Source organism: Camelina sativa, chromosome 4, assembly GCF_030686135.1.
Source record: "Camelina sativa cultivar CO46 ecotype springtype chromosome 4, ASM3068613v1".
Classification (NCBI taxonomy): Eukaryota; Viridiplantae; Streptophyta; class Magnoliopsida; order Brassicales; family Brassicaceae; genus Camelina; species Camelina sativa.
The window spans coordinates 3,024,719-3,042,598 of record NC_141883.1 but is presented as its reverse complement, the minus strand read 5'-3'; the positions used below and the strand labels follow the sequence as shown (position 1 = coordinate 3,042,598).

General features: G+C 35.2%; 1 protein-coding gene across 1 annotated transcript; it reads right to left on the bottom strand.

Annotated features, from left to right (window-relative positions):
• Nucleotide 1: 1 nt before the first annotated feature.
• Nucleotides 2–1,818, bottom strand: LOC147945272 (uncharacterized). Its single transcript, XM_087509180.1, has 4 exons — nt 1,797–1,818; nt 209–1,071; nt 95–151; nt 2–28 (listed from the first exon to the last, which is right to left on the bottom strand). The coding sequence occupies exons 1-4, from the start codon at nt 1,816–1,818 to the stop codon at nt 2–4; spliced, it is 969 nt and encodes a 322-aa protein (XP_087365306.1).
• Nucleotides 1,819–17,880: the final 16,062 nt, after the last annotated feature.

Here is a 17,880-nt window from a genome sequence, read left to right as displayed (position 1 = left end):
TTTAGTCACCATTCGGATCAAGAACATCCTAAAACCAACAAAAAAAGTTACATCACAACCGATGGCTTGCATCCAAAAACGTACCAAAACGTACCAAAACAAGCCTAGTTTCTTCAAGCTTCAAAAACCTACTAATCCATGCATCCAAAACCTACCAATACCAAAACAGCAACTCCTTCATTGACTTTAAACCAACTAATGCTTTTGCCTTTGCTTTTCTACACTTGTCTCTTGTGACAATCAGATTGAAGTTCTTCAAAATTTCTTCCTCCATTGTCTTCGGTTTAAAGTCAGGATCAGACCTTACATCATCCAAAAACAACTTTGCAATCACCCTTGATTTCAAGATCTTACAATATCCATCCAGAGTGCAAACATGTTCATCTTCAAATGATTTCACCTTGTACTTTCCAATACACTCTTCATAGGAGCAGTAAATCCTCCATTCACAAGGGATCTCACTTTCTTTTACACCACACACGGCTTCACACTTATCTTTCCCCCATCGGTTTTGATTAATATTGTTTCCACTTTTTAAAGCGTATTCAACTAAAGCATCCTTGAACTCATCCAAACTTTCAAACACTTGATGCATCTTCAATTCACCACTTCCTGGCTTGAATCTCACATGAACCTCATCATCACCTTCATCATCAGAGTTAGGAGGAGTATTGTGGTAGTCAAAATCTTCATCCTCATCATCATCAGTAAAAGGATCCACATTTCTTTCAACCCTTTCTTCCTCCTCACACGGCTCACCACCAATCTCCGCATCTTCTTCGCGTTCCTTTGTTGCTTCAGCCACAAATACATTAACAAATTTAACCCAACGAGCCCCATAACACATCTTACTAAAAGTCCTTGCACTCAATACCTTCCGCTCCTTAAAATCTTCAAAAGGGTAACAATACCACAACCTTTTCCCAAAAAAAGAATCACCCAAACAATTTCCCACGATAGTATAAAGTTCTTCAGCCTTACAATCAAATGTAGAATTCTCACCACCAATATAAGAATCTTCCCCTGCATCACTCGTCGTCCAACTCCCACCATAATAAACCGTGAATGTTACTTCAACAGCGTTGTCACAATAAACGACGTAGAAAAATCAACATTAAAACAATGGACAAAAATTCTAACTATTCATATCCTCAATTCACTGTTGAAAGACAAATTATTACCTCATTTTGTCTTCCGAAACACCCGAAATTGGAACTTAAGAAACGTATCAGTGAACGATATTCCTTTGATTTCGATTCGACCCACATAGCTAAAGACCAACGCTCTTGAAATTCACTACTTTCCCTCTCGAAAACCACAGAACAAGAAACCTACACTCTCGAAACTTAATCAACAACTCGCTCCCATCGATTACAATCCACACTTGTTTCAGTTTCTCGACACTCGGTTTCAGTCGAGAGAAGAAGAAGAACAAAAACCCTAAATTCGATTTATCCCCAAATCGATTTGGTTCTAATCCCCAATTGCAAACGACGTCGTTTTGCTTTTGAAACAACACACGCAAAAAAGAACAAAACGACGTCGTTTTGTTCACTCCTAATGCCACGTCGTAATCTGAGTCAACACCGTTAATCCACAATTTAACCCCGTTAATACAAGTGTTGAAATTTACCACATTAAGAACAGTTTGGGTAGGGAATTTGAATTTAAATTGAGTTTAAGTTGTTATTTGCTGGGGGTTAGAGTTCAAGTATAGAAAAGCGTTTTGAAAATAGTTGGGGTGGATCACAAAAAGCACATAATTAGAGAGAACACACGACGAATTAGTAAATTACCATGACGTTGAAACGACGTCATTTTCGAGATTATTTTATCGTCACAGATCAGTCCTTGTGACAATAATATCGTCACAGGTCAGTTACCTTACGATGCTAATTAATATTTTGTTTGGTCATTAAGAGCCGTTACAATATTTTGGACATGTGGGTTATTTTAGATACTATTATCTCTCAGACTCAGTATATATTAGTCGATGTCCCCAAAAAAGGAAACAAAGTCACCAGCTTCTCTATTCAGGGTTTCTACTTTTCTTATTCTTCCAGTTTCTCCTCTTCCAGTTTCTGCTCTTCTGCTTCTTCATCTCCGGTCAAATCCGCTTACCGAGAGAGGTTCTACGCCACACACATCTTAACGCCTATGGAATTCTCTACAAACTGGTCCATTTCTGATCTCTTTTATCCATTAATGCTCATCTCACGAGTATATTGGTGGTTTATATGTTGATTTTTTCTTTTGTTTTATTCACTTTATATCCTTATCGTTGAGTTCTTATCATATTTTTGAAAACGATGTGCTTGCTTGATGAACGAGATGAGTACAATTCAACATACATATCAATTGTTTATACGTTGTCTTATAAAACCCGTTATAAATCCTTAAACAGCCTTATAAACAAGATAAAACATTTATAAATTTATTATATAAAAAATATAAAAACGTTTTATATGGTTTTATACAATGTCTTGTAAAAAAACCAATATATAAAATGAAAAACTTTTATAAGGTTTTATATGGTGTCTTATAAAACCTGTTATAAATACTTAAACAGCCTTATAAAAATAATTATAAAATATAAAAAACCCTCTAATAAAATTGTTCAATTAAGGTTTTATAAAGTTTTATACAGTGTTTTATAAAAAAAACCCATAAACCTATAAATTTTAATGAGTTGAATTTTTAGACCCTAATGAATTCAGGAGTCAAATGAGTATTGAGTAAACTGGTTCGATAGATAAAATGAGTTGAATTGTAATGGGTTGACGGTTTAACCATTTAATCCACTAATTCTTGAACATTGTTCAATTGAATTAAACAAACTCAAATACTTGAACCAATTGAATCATAATATCATATCATCATTGGGTAATGAGCTTAAAAGAGTTGAATTACCCATTTTGACACCCTACATGTAAACATATAGATATCCATACTTAGTATTTGATGTATTCTATGTTTTATTATTTTATATTGTACAATAGCTAATCTTATATATAGAAAATATTTCAGTTTAAATGAATGCAATTCTACATTTATAAAAATAAATAGGTTAACCTGTCAATTTAATCTACTGCATATCAAATACTTTTAATTTACAAATTTTGTAATGTAACTTTAGATACGGCTACATGCAATTTTTAACTTCAATAACTTCACTAGAGATTACTTTGAGAATCTCCTTGGTTTGAGTTAATAAGGTTTGTTTTTACAATAACTATTTTTTAGTTGATTTATAATGTTCTGGATATGCATTTTTCTAACTGTAGAAATGAAAATTTAGGCAGAATGGCTAGAAGCGTGATGGGGTAGGAACAAAATTTTAAATTTTTTTCATATGGCTACATTTCTTTCTTGGGATTTAGAACTAAGAATCAAAAAACGTGTCAAAACTACATGTTTTAAATAATTTTTAAATATTTCCAAGATGGTACATAGACTTAATATGAAGCTCATCACTGTTCTAGCAAAGTTTTATGACTTAGAACGTAATGCTTTTTCTTTTGGGGAAAGGAATGAGAGTATGTTCTATGTAGATACCTTGTAGATATTTTATATAATATTGGACTTACCATTGATGGGCTACATATATTTAATTTAAATTTTGTATTTGATTAAAACCTTTTTTATTTTTTATTTTTATGTTCAATCTTAATTCAGGTATCCAACTATGAGGTTAATATCTATTGCATACAATTATTGAACATGTACAAGTAATAAAAGAGGAGGCTTGCAGCTTGCTTTATCAAAAGAAAGGACAACCCTTTTTAACCATTGATCTAAAAAAACTGCAATCTAGATTTGAAAAATGCCAGATGGAGCGGATGATTTGATGCCTTATTTCTTTTTGGTGAAGAGTTTGCTTTTTGCGAAAACAATAGAAGGTATATCTCCTGTATATACAGTTACTTGTAGAATCAGTCAACGACTATGCTTGGGGAACAACGACGTTTGCATTCATTAAGCATGAGTTGGTATCAATGAGGGAAGATCTTACGAAGGGTAGGACCACAAACTTCCCTGGTTTTGGGTATGCTTTGACGTTAAGTTCTGAAACCCAGCAGAATAATTTTTTAATCGAAACATTATTAGCCACTTTGTTACATAATACATAATAATGTTTACTAACATTTGTTCTTTAGTTTTTCATTGTAGATATTTGCAGTGGAGCTATTTTCGTCCTTACACGAAACATTATCAATTGATTATCTACCCTCCGGATTTCCTATGTTTTCGGGGTGGTTAAATCTATTTCCTAAAGAAAATGTTAAGAACATCTTTGTGAATCATTTCCAAACCAAACCTAACAAAATGATGGAAAATCAGGTAATACTTCTTTAAGACTATAGAAACTGCTTATATATGGTTATGTATTGTTGTTGTAAACCCAATACTTGATTATATATTCACAGGTTACATGACAACCTTATAAATTTTCTAACCGTAACCTTGAATTGCATGATGAGTATAAAGATCAGGATTTATATGATCTATTCATGCACATTTTGTATTTCCTTTAATGTCATCGCATATAATTCCCCTCATAAGTTCGTCAAGCGGACCGGCGAAGGTGTGCACACTTGATGAGATGCCAGATATGAAGATATATCCCAAATTTTCACATAGCAAGAAAAAAGAAAAGAATTGATTCACTTTAGCATATAAACATGTTGTTCTCCAATCATTGTCTTTCTTCTTTCTAAGTGATAGTTTGGGATGTATCTTCATATCTGGCATCTCATCAGGTGTGCACACTTCCACTAGTCCTAATTGTTTGAAGAACTTATGAGGGCAATCATATGCGACGACATTAAATCAAATACAAATTGTACATGAATAGCTCATATAAGTCTGATCTTTATATTCATAATGTAATTCAAGCTAACAATCAGAAATTTTAAGATTGCCATATAACTTGTGAATATATATAGTCAAATATTGAGTTTATAACAAGAATACATAATCATATATATATGTAAGCAGTTTATACAGTCCTAAAGAAGTATTACCTAATTTTCAATCATGTTGTGAAACTTGTTTTGGAAATGATTCACAAAGATGTTCTTATCATTTCTTTAAGAAATAGATTCAACCACCCCGAAAGCAGAGGAAACCCGGAAGGTAAAGAATCAATAGATAATGATTTGTGTAAGCACGAAAATAGCTCTACTGCAAATATGTACAATGAAAAACTAAAAAGAAATGGCAGTAACATTATTATGTATTATGTAACAAAGTGGTTAATAATGTTTTGATAAAATTTCGTTGTATTGTGTTTCAGACCTAACCATCAAAGCATATCCAAACCTAGGGAAGTTTGTGGTTCTACCCTTTGTAAGATATTCCCTCATTGATACCAACTCATGCTTAATAAATGCAAACGTCGCAGCTCCACAAGCATATTTGTTGTCTGATTCTACAAGAAACTGTAGATATATAGGAGGAGATATACCTTCTGTTGTTTTTGCAAAAAGCAAACTCTGCACCAAAAAAAAAAGATATGCCTTTTGATAAGGCATCAAATCATCCGCTCTATCTAGCATCTTTTCAAATCTAGATTGCAGCTTCTTAAGATTGATGGTTAAAGAGTTTCGTCCTTTCTTTTGATAAAACAAGCTGCAAGCCTCTTTTAGGTTACTTGTAAGTGTTTCATAATTGTATACCTGAGGTATTTATCTTTATATCCGGATGCCTGAATTCATATTGAGTATAAAAATAACAAATAAAAAATTTGTTAATAAAATAGAAAATTTAAATTAAATATTGTAACCCATCAATGGAAAGTCCAATACTATATAAGATATCGGCAAGTCCGATATTTACATAGAACATACTCTTATTCCTCTCCCCAAAAGCAAAAGCATTATGTTCTAAGTCATAAAACTTTGGTAAAGCGGTCATAAGCTTCATATTAAGTCTATGTACCATCTTGGAGATACTTAAAAAGTATCTAAAACATGTAGTTTCGACACAGTTTTTGATTCTTGGATCTAAATATATCGCAAGAAATAAATGTAGCCATAGTACATAAACTTTTAAAATTTTGTTTCTGCCCCATCACACTTGTAGCCATTGTGCCTACAATTTCATTTTCACAGTTAGAAAAATGCATATCGAGAACCTCACAAATCAAGTAGAAACTACTTTTTATAAAACCTTATAAATCAATTTAAAGGGTAGTTATTTAAAAGGTTTGTTAGGACTACCCAATTTCTGTTTTGGTAACACTGTTAAATTGGCTGATTATGGTGGAAAGATAGCGGTTTTGTGGGAGTAAGTTTTGCTTTATTATAAATCTTATAGCGGCTATAAGCATATGATTATGTATGCAGAGATTACGCTTGAAAAGCGCGGAAATTGTGAAATTTGGATAAGGTTCTTGCTGTTACTCTTTTGATAAATGTCTCACAAGAATTGAACGTATGTTCTTTTGGGTGCATGCAACTTTTGATGAATGAGTCTATCTCTTGCACAACAGTTTTCGTGTTGTATAGTTACGAAGAATATTGTAGCTATGTATTTATATTTGTAACAAAATCTGAGTTGCTACAAAATTGTTTCGAGATTTTTTTTGCACCTATAGGGTGGTTGCAAAATACCGGTTGTGAGAAATTGTAGCAATTTGGCTACAAATTTGCTACAACTGTTCTTGTGTCCATTTGCTTCAAGTTTGTCTCAGAAATATTGTAACGGATTGTTACAACTTTCCCACAAACTAAGTTGTCGTTAATAGTTACGAATACTACAAGTTTGTTGTGACAAATTTGCTACAATTTGTCATAAATAAAACTGTGTCAATTTGCATCAATTTTGTTTCAATATTTTTGTAACAATTTGTTATAAATACCCACAAACAACCGGTTGCTAATAGTTACACAGAGCTACGTTTATCTTGTAACGTACGGGCTACAAGCTAGGGACGGTTGGTATTGTAACAAATAGCCACACAAAATTGTCACTAGATCTGTAACTAAATTAGTCAAAACTTGATACAATGTTTTTTGTTCTTATCAACAACAAATTAATTTGTAACAAACTTTTATTTACTCACAAATTCTCATCGCAAATACCCACGATGTACAAACATAGTATATTATACGTGTTTTTGGTAACAGAATATTTTCACAAACACAGTATATTATATCTGTTATGTGTTTTTGGTAACAAACTATATTCACAAACAGAGATAAATCGTTTGTTAAAACCAATTATATATAACATAAAAACCAAAATTAACAGAAAACCCAACAAACAAGCATTCATAAAAAAGTTTCAAAAGTAGAACACAATCACGTGGATCATACATTCCCACCTCCAAAAAACAAGAATTCATAAACATAGTTTCAAAAGTAGAACAGAGGGAGAGATAGCATATGAAAAACTTGATAAGCAAAAGAGATAGAGGCTAACATCACCATTCACTTGACCAACTTGCACCAGCATTGTCCTCATCAACATTGTCATATTCTTGGTTTGCCTCATTAGGAACTTGGTTAGGATCTGAAACTATGGGAGTACCTTCAGCATGTTCCTCTGGTGGATTACCAGGTTCAACATCATGATTATTGTTGAAGCGAGATGGGCCAGCTCCGGTGCTTTGTGTGGGATGAGCAGAAGGGAAGTTGATGGTCGCTCCTTCAGGCAAGTACTTCTTCATGTGCTCAACCACATCAGCCAGCTGCTGTTGCAAGGTGAAGAGTTGACGTTCAAGTGAAATTCTGGCTCTTACACCAGCAGAGCTTTCCCCACGCTCAAGAGTATAAAACTTGTTCTCCACGACCAAATATCCTCCCATTATGAGATGGTACATACTGAAAAAAAAAACAAGTTAGAAAACACTTTCATAAACTTCCAAAGATAGAACATTGTTAGAAGAGAACAACAAACCAATGGCATTTAAAACAGTTGAAAACGTAACATGACTTTTGGTCCCTGAGAATAACTCGATAACATTCCTAACCAAGCTCTTCTTATGTATGAACGTAAATACTAACGAAGCTAAAGAGAAAATGAGATTGAGACAAATACTAACAAGCTAAAGAGAAAACAAAAGAACAACAATATAATAATAACAGTTTGAGACAAATACGTTTAGTATACTAACGAAGCTATTTTCTTTTTAATTGCACATATATATATTACTCTCTCTTTTATGTGCTTTGCAATACTCAAATTTGACATTAATAGTATTTTTTCTTATGTTTGCTTTACTCAGGGACTATGGTTTCAGTAGAACGGGTGCTTCAAGGTAGCTTTATTAATATTAGTCTTTTTTAGTTTTTTTTGCTTCGCTAAAACAGTGAACAATTATGTAATGCTACATGATTTTTGTTATTCTGTTTATGCCTCATGATTTTCTTATTTTTTTTAATTATTACTGTTATCTTTTACAGTAAAATTATTCTAAAATATTACAATATGTTAAAAATCACATATCTATTTTAATTTCATTTTCAGATAAAAAAAATGATGTTAAGATTTTGAGTACTGAAGTTAACGTCATTATAAATGATCTACACGTTTAATTTCTGAGAATTATTGGAACTATTTACTATAATTTTGTTATTATACAAAGTAGTGAGTATATTTGTTACACCTATATTGTTACTTCTCTGTAGCTATTTACTACAAAAATAATTAGTAACTAGTTACTACAAATTAAGTTACTAATCACAATAGTGGGTATATTTGTTACAACAATATCCTTACTTAAGTATAACTAATTACCTCAAAATAAATTAGTAAAATATGTTTAGAATTGTCACAAAAGTATAGTTGCTTATCAGTGGCTATTTCTCACAAACTATTTTTTGTATCTAGTGGTGTCACTAATTATTACAAATTACTACAATTTTGCTACTAAACTTTTAATTTAATTTTTTGTAACTAATTAGTAACTAATCGTCGCAATAATTAGCTACAAAAAATAACGTGACAAATTCCGAAGCTATATCGTCCAATCTTTGTTTCCTTTCTAATCTTTTGATCCCGATTAGTTGTTAATTGTTATGCTTATGCTGTGACCAAAAAATGTCTTTGAAGCAGTTAAATAATGTTGCTAAGCTTTTTATATGATACCTGACTCGTAAGATATAATATCAGAATGATATATAAACCTGTGTGGCAAACAAACAAACAAAAACAAATCAGTTGAATCACGTCTCTTCGGTTTTCATTTGGATCCAACACGAATATTCTTTCTTTTTACGACTAAAGAAGCCAACAAAATACCCCAAAATCACTCCCAAAACCATCACACTTGCTCCTTCAATGTACCACAAGAATGCAATATCAAATTCAGATCCAAATTTGTCGTATCACTACCGCTAATGACTTCCTCAGATGCCAAAATCTCAACAATATCATGAACTTCTCCGTCATGGTTTCCCACATACGAAAGAGTGAGTCTTTCCCAAATGCTCGATCATCCGATCCTCTACCTTATCGAAGCGTCTCTAATCTTTCTACTTGTAGCATACATTAGGTCTATGCTCTTGCAACACAACAAACGGTGTCTTGCTCCTATTCACAGACTCCATATCACTCTTCAAAAAGCTATACTGCTTCCCTCCTCTAAGAAACTCAGTCTCTGTCAAAAAGCTATTAAAAATGCACAACCTTTTTTTTCTTGAGTACTTAAGATCATTATTATTCAATGAACATTATTTTGCTGTATAAAAGAAAGAACAAAGGACTATGTTAACAAAGAAAGAACAATGAACATTATTTTTTGTATTAAACTAATAACTTTTCCATAACACAAGTACGGTTACCTCGTTTAAGTGCGGTGATTATAAAGGCTCTAAACTGAAATTATCACTGTAGAGTTCATACAGATTATCACTGTAATGGAAAAAATTATGCAGAACTTGACATTATCATCTTATAAAACTACAATCATGTTATGGTTTTATAAATATGCAAAACTTGATATTTTAATTGTTATATAATTATAACAAAAGAATGTAATTTGAATTTGATTTATTTTTATGTATGAAAAATATTTTCAAATGAACTTATATAGGTTTTAGCTACACCATGAAAGATATTCATAATTAAGAATCGTAACTGAAAATTCATGAATTAAAAAATAGAGAAATTAGATCTTAAACATCTTTTGCAAATAAAGTTAAGTGTTATATTATAGAACAGTGAATCATCTTGATGCCACTAACCAAATTAATGGATATGAATCTCCGATCAAATCCGCTTTACCAGAGAGGTGGTTCTACGGATCTGATTCGTCGCGGAAGTCTTCTACTAGCAGGTCATGAGAACTTTCTTTTCTTATCTCTTCAATTCCTAATCTCACGAGTTTATGGTGGTTCTTATAATATTTTTGGAAACGATGTGCTTGCTTGATGAAAGAGATGAGACAAATTTCAACATACATATCAATTGTTTATTGCGGTTTACTTGGATCTGTATTGATTATGTAACTTGATTTTGTGACTAGAATGTTAGAGAGTTAGCCCTTTCACAACAACATGTGCTTGTTTTGTTTTGGTTTTGATTAGGATTTTTTGGTGTTACCAAAAAGAGTACGAGTTACATAGATCCATTGCTAATCTTAGTTTTACTTCGACATATAAATTGATTCTGTAACACTTGATTTTGTGATTATTATGTCAGAAAGTTAGTTTTGTTTTTTACAATATATGAGTTTTTTCTTGTGTATGTGTTATGCATCTTTTGGTCGTGATATAGCTGGAAAATGGTGTTTAGTCTAGTTTAGTATTGTCGTGGACTTAAGTTGTTATGCTGAAACTGACTAATGGTTCATTCCTGAGATAGATATGGCTCAGTACTCTGATGATATCTTTTATTTAACATATGAACAGGCTGTTGGACCATCCAACCCTCTGAAACCAAGGGAGCAAAGCAAATGGAAAAGGTTAGATTTTGTTTTGTGTGTGTACTGATCTATCGTTTAACATTTATGCATTCATCATTGGCTGTTTTTCTTTTGTTTTTGTAATGATCTGTAGTTGTGAATCATATATATTTCTTTACATAAGATGATGTCAAAATGTTCTCAAGTTCAATTTTTGATTATTTTTCAGATTCTTGGTTTCATTTTGCTGTTGCCCCTAGTTGCCTATTCTAATGTTGGGACATGAATAAGAAATGGGTTGATGATGGGTAGTGCATGAAATGAGGTAATTTAAATTACCTCTTTACAAGTCTCGTGTTGCCTATTCAAATGCCCCGGTTCGTTAGACTCTTCTTATGATGAGTCTACAAATTAGAAGTGGAATGATGGTGGTGCGTGAGTGATAACTCTATTCCGTGTTGCCTTTCAAATGCCTCGGCTCGGGTTTAAGACTCTTATTATGATGATGGGTCTGCAAAATAAAAATGTATTGATGGTAGTGCATGAAATGAGGTCATTTAAATTACCTCTTCACCAATCCTGTGTTGCCTATTCAAATGCCTTGGTTCGGTTTTAGATTCTTCTTATGATGAGTCTATAAATCAGAGAAGGAATGATGGTGGTGCAATGAGTGAAAAACCTTTTCCCGTATTGCCTTTCAAATGCCTCGGCTCTGGTCTAAGAGTCTTGTTATGATGACTCTGAAAATTAGAAATGGGTTGACAATGATGAGTGTGTAAATCTAAGATGGAATGATGGTAGTGCATGAGTGAGACACTTTGTCCCCTGTTGCCTTTCAAATGCCTCGACTCAGGTCTAAGAGTCAGAAAATCATAAATGGATTGATGGTAGTGCATGAAATGAGGTAATTTAAATTACCTCTTTACCAGTCCCGTGTTGCCTATTCAAATGCCTTGGCTCTGTTTGAGACTCTTCTTACTTGATGATGGGTCTACAAATCAAAAGTGGAATGATGGTGGTGCGTGAGTGAGAAACTTTGTCTTGTGTTGCCTATTCAAATGTCTCGGCTCGGTATTAGACTCTTCTTATGATGAGACTAATCAGAGATGGAATGATGGTTAGTGCAAGAAATGAGGTAATTTAAATTACCTCTTCACCAGTCTCGGGTTGCATATTCAAATGCCTCGGTTCGGTTTTAGATTCTTGTTATAAACCACTTATCGGATGGACTCCATAACCAGGCCCATACACGGCCCGTTCATGGCCTGTGTCCGTCCAAGGCAATAAGGCCCATCGGCCACATCCTTTAATCTTAGTCGGTTTAGGATTCCTAATGTAATTGGGCTTTGCCCTTGACTATATATATGTAACCTCGAGTTTGATCAATGAATAAGAACAAGAGAATTCCTTCATTCGATTCTCTAGTTTACAACAATTCTTCTTATGATGAGTCTATAAATCAGAGAAGAAATGATGGTGGTGCAATGAGTGAAAAACTTTGTCTCGTATTGCCTTTCAAATGCCTCAGCTCTGGTCTAAGAGTCTTGTTATAACGACTCTGCAAAATTAAAAATGGGTTGACGATGATGAGTCTGTAAATCTGAGATGGAATGATGGTAGTGCATGAGTGAGAAACTCTGTCCCGTGTTGCCTTTTAAATGCCTCGACTTAGGTCTAAGACTTGTTATGATGAGTCTGTAAATCTGAGATGGAATGATGGTAGTGCATGAGTGAGATACTTTGTCCCGTGTTGCCTTTCAAATGCCTCGACTCAGGTCTAAGACTTGTTATGATGAGTCTGAAAATCAGAAATGGATTGATGGTAGTGCATGAAATGAGGTATTTTAAATTACCTCTTTACCAGTCTCGTGTTGCCTTTTCAAATGCCTCGGCTCGGTTTGAGACTCTTCTTACTTGATGATGGGTCTGTAAATCAGAAGTGGAATGATGGTGGTGCGTGAGTGAGAAACTCTGTTCCATGTTGCCTCGACATGGATTTAGATTCTTCTTGCGATGGGTAAGAAATTTTGTCACCTGTTATCAGGTAATGATGTAATTAATTAATTGTTTGGTATTGCATTGAAGAATATTATAAGTAAGTTGAATAGTAAATTATATAACAATATGTACAACAATATTTGTTTTCAATGACTATTATTAATATTTTCACTTTTGCAGGGTGGTAGCTACGGATCTGGATATATTTTTTGTCAGGTTCGTTGATAGTGATGATGTCTCGGAAGATATTAGTTAGTTGTATGTCTCGGCAGATATTAGTTAGTTGTATTCGTTGAGAATCTTATATAGTATTTTAACTCAGCTGATTATATGTGTTAATCAGGATATTACTTCTGCAATGGATTTGGAGCTTGAAAAAGGTTAGTTGGATTTAAGCATATTTGAGAATATCAGAAGTAAGGATTTCTTTCTAATCTCTCTCTTCCTTTCATACGTTTGTTTCTGTCAATGATTTCTTTCCAAAATCCATAGCCAATACAGATTAGTTTCTGGTCCCATTATATAATAGTATGCAGGGAAGAAGAAAAATAATAGAGTTGTTACAAAGCAAATTGTTATGTATCCTTACCTTCTATTTGAGGCACATACCTCAGCAAAAAAAGGATTGTAAAGGATTAATTACTGTTCTTGAATTTTACAGGTTTGAGCAAATAAGAATTACAAGCAATTCTTCCTCAGGTTGGTTGATTGATATTGATCATAATGATCAATTTGTGTTACAACTAAAAGTTAAAGGAGTCGTAGTTGTGTCGACGTGTTCAGCTGATGTGTGGGCGGAGCTGACGTGTCAGAATAAAGGGGTTTGATTGGTCGAGCGGATGCGGATGACATGCTGGGCTGTGATTGGTTCATTTGAAGTTTGTGACTATTGTTGACCATTGACCGAGGAAGAAGCTTAAATCGAGTTCTCTTCATTTTTCTTTCATTATTCGAATATCTCATTTGAAATTCTCTTTTACTGTAAAAACCCAGAAACAACTCGAATTGGTCTAGATCTTTTGGTAAGATCTTCATCATTTGAGATTCAACTCTCGTTTCATGAGCGTTAGTTGGATTTGATTGTATTTGCAATTTGAATTGAAGAAGTGTTGGTTTTATTCTTTATCAGAGGTATCAGAGCTAATACGAACCTTGGAGAAGATGATGGAGACTCGTGCTCAAGCACAAGTAAGAGAAGCAGCAGCTCACGGAGGTGAAGAATCGTCAGATGCTTGGATCGTGAAAGCTTTGGCGGAACAAGATGCGAGGATTACGGAGAATTCTGCAGAAATGTTTGCTGTGATTTGTATGATGGCGGAGAAGGTGGATAACTTGGTGGCGGCAACCACAGACGCCGTATAGTTCATCTCCTCCGACAGTTGAGAAGGCGGATTACAATTGTTTTTCGACGGAGGTTCCACGCAAAGCGAGATCCGGCAATCCATATAACTACTCTGAAATGACTCGCTTAGCTAGATTGGACTTCCCTAGGTTCGATGGTGAAGGAATTAAGGATTGGTTGTTTAAATTTAAGCAGTTTTTTCTGTTGGATTTTACTCCTAACGAGATAAAGGTTCGAATGTGTGCTATTCATTTTGATGGAGCCGCGGCTGCTTGGCACCAGTCCTTGTTTGAATCGGATTTGGGAAGAACTGTGTTGAATGACTGGATTTCTTATAAGATGCTACTGAAGGAGATGTTTGAGGATGCTTTGGATGATCCTATTGTGGAGCTAAAAATGTTGCAGGAGAGAGGGGGAATTAAGGAGTATAATGAGAAGTTTGAGCTTATTCGTTTGAGATTGAGGTTGCCATGAGACTATTTGGTTCGTGCATATTTGGCAGGTCTTAGAACTGATACTCAAATACACATTCGAATGTTCCAACCTCAGACTATAAGCCAATGTTGGATGTTGGGTAAGCTGTAAGAACAAGCTCATCCTAGAACGGGAAGTGGTATCGCATCTAATGGTTGGTAGAGTAACAAATGGCAAACTGGTGGTAATGTTCAGCCTAAGGCAGGGGTTGCTAATAAGTCTGATTGGGTGCAGAAGACTGGCAACTTTGAATCAACTTACAGGCCTAAGGATAACACAATGCAGCCACGCAAGTTCCTGTCAATAGAAGAGATGAATAAGAGGAGCTCGCAAGGATTGTGCTATTTCTGTGATGAAAAATATTCACCAGAACATTATCTCATTCACAAGAAGACACAATTGTATATGATGGATACAGATGAAGTGGAGGGAGAGATTGATGAGATTTGTTTAGAAGAGGATGAGGAACTAGATATGGTTCAAGAAAGGGCTCAAGTTTCAGTAAGTGCAGTGGAAGGTACGGATGACTTTTGGACTATGCGAGTTAGAGGATATTATGGGAAGCAGAGTGCGATCATGTTACTCGACTCGGGTTCCACTCATAATTTTATGGATCTGGGGACACTAGCAAGGTTGAAAATTCCATCGACTCAACCATGTCTCACTAAGGTTTTTGTTGCTGATGGTCGAAAGGTGGGGGTATCCGGTAAAGTGGACAAGTTTAACTGGAGTTTCAGGGATACATCTTTCAAAGCAGATATGATGGTCATACCGTTGAGGGGTTGCGACATAGCGTTGGGGGTGCAATGGTTGAAACCGTTGGGAACCATAACATGGAATTTTGACACTTTGGAGATGAGCTTTAACTAGGGATTGAAGAGTGTTCATCTTCGAGGAATTAAGCAAGGGTCTGTTAGAGAAGTTAAGGCAACGAAGCTCAACAAGATGAAAGAGAAGGATGCACAGTTATCTATGATATGTGTTGAGCAAATTCCTAAGGATAGTGAAGTGATGTTGTGTTCCGTAGAAGTGCAAACTGGGAAAGAAGAAGAACACCCAAAGTTTACAGAGTTGATTGAAGGGTTCGTTGACATTTTTGAGGAACCAATTGCTCTACCACCATTCCGGGCTAATCACAATCATAAGATTCCACTTATGGAAGGGTCAAATTCTATTAACCAGCGTCCCTATAGGTATGCAGTGCATCAAAAAAATGAAATTGACAAGCTGGTGAAGGATATGTTGGTTGGTGGTACTATACAAGCGAGCAGCAGTCCTTATGCATCTCTAGTGGAGTTAGTTAAGAAGAAAGATGGCAGTTGGAGACTATTTGTTGATTACAAAGGTTTGAATGGGATGACTGTTAAAGATCGGTTCCCTATACCTTTGATAGATGATCTAATGGATGAACTGGGAGGCTCGGTGATCTTTTCGAAGATAGATTTACGAGCAGGGTATGATCAGGTCAGAATGGAACCTACTAACATCTACAAAACGGCTTTTAAGAAACATAGTGGACATTACGAATACCTGGTGATGCTGTTCGGTTTAACGAATGCACCGGCTACGTTTCATAGTCTAATGAATGAAGTTTTCAGGGCTTTTCTGAAGAAGTTTGTGCTCATATTTTTTGACGATATCCTCATTTACAGCTCGACTCTGGAGAATCATTTGCTACATTTGGAAGAGGTGTTTAAAGTGATGCGAAGTAATAGCTTGTATGCTAAGAAGAGCAAATGTGCATTTGCTGTGAAGAGGGTGGAGTATTTGGGCCACTACATTGAAGCCGAGGGAGTTTCTACTGATCCCCAGAAGTTGGTGGCGGTACGAGACTGGCCTGTTCCCAAGACAGTGAAGCAAGTGAGAGGGTTCTTGGGTTTGGCAGGGTACTATCACAATTTTGTGAAGAGTTTTGGTGTGATTGCGAGACATTTGCATGATCTTACCAATAAGGATGCATTCATGTGGAATGATTCGGCTGCACAAGCTTTTGACAGACTCAAGAGTTCCTTATGTGAAGCCCCAGTATTAGCACTTCCACGTTTTGACAAACCTTTTGTCGCTGAAACTGATGCTTGTGGGGTGGGAATTGGAGCAGTACTAATGCAGGAAGGTCACCCAGTGGCTTTTATCAGCCGACACTTGCGTGGTAAGCAGCTACAGTTGTCAATTTATGAGAAAGAATTGCTTGATGTCGTGTTTGCAGTCCAAAAGTGGCGCCATTATTTGCTTCCAAATCACTTTGTGATCAAAACGGATAAGAGAAGTTTGAAGTACTTGTTGGAGCAAAGGTTGAACACACCAATACAACAACAATGGCTTCCCAAGTTGTTGGAGTTTGACTACGAGATACAGTACAAACAGGGAAAGGACAATGTGGTTGTCGATGCTTTATCGCGTGTTGAAGGTTCAGAAGTTCTACATATGGCGATGTCCGTCCTTGATTGTGATTTGATGCAGAGGATTCAGGCTCATTATGACACATATGATGCTTTGAAGAGTGTTATTGAGCAGCTTAAACTCGATCTGCAGGCTAAGAAGCATTTTTCATGGGTTCAAGGAGTGTTAAGAAGGAAAAGCAAGATTGTGGTTTCGTCTGACATTGAGTTGCGAGATGACATTCTCAAGTGGTTGCATGGTTCAGGTAATGGGGGACATTCTGGCTGAGATGCAACATGTCAGCGAGTAAAAGGTCTTTTTTACTGGAAGGGGTTCGCCAAGGATATTCATCAGTACGTATGGAGTTGTAGTGTATGTCAACGGTGTAAGTATGATACTTCGGTTTCTCCTGGGTTACTTCAACCTTTACCAATTCCAGAGACCATTTGGACTGATTTATCCATGGATTTATCGATGGGTTGTCTCCTTCCTTTGGAAAATCAGTTATCTTTGTTGTTGTTGATCGTTTGAACAAGGCTGCCTATTTCATGGCACTTTCATATCCTTATTCTGCTATGACGGTGGCTCAGGCTTTCATGGACAACGTATTCAAGCTTCACGGTTTCCCCAAGACTATTGTCAGTGATCGTGACACTGTTTTTCTCAGTGAATTCTGGAAAGAGTTTTTTGTGTTGTAGGGCGTGTCATTGAATTACTCTAGTGCTTACCATCCTCAGTCACAAGCCTTGAACGTGTTTTCTTTTGGTAATATCATATTTTATTTGGAATACTTTATGTTCTTTTGTGTGAATGCAACTATTGAGGAACGAGTTATCTC

Bases quoted from the DNA above. Each gene is read 5' to 3' on its own strand.
- LOC147945272 (XM_087509180.1), bottom strand. From the start codon at position 1,818: ATGACGTCGTTTCAACGTCATG. The intron at 152-208 runs GCAAAAGCATTA...TGGTATTGGTAG, and splicing joins ACAAGTGTAGAAAAGCAAAG to GTTTTGGATGCATGGATTAG. The intron at 29-94 runs GTACGTTTTGGT...TGTTGGTTTTAG, and splicing joins AAGAAACTAGGCTTGTTTTG to GATGTTCTTGATCCGAATGG.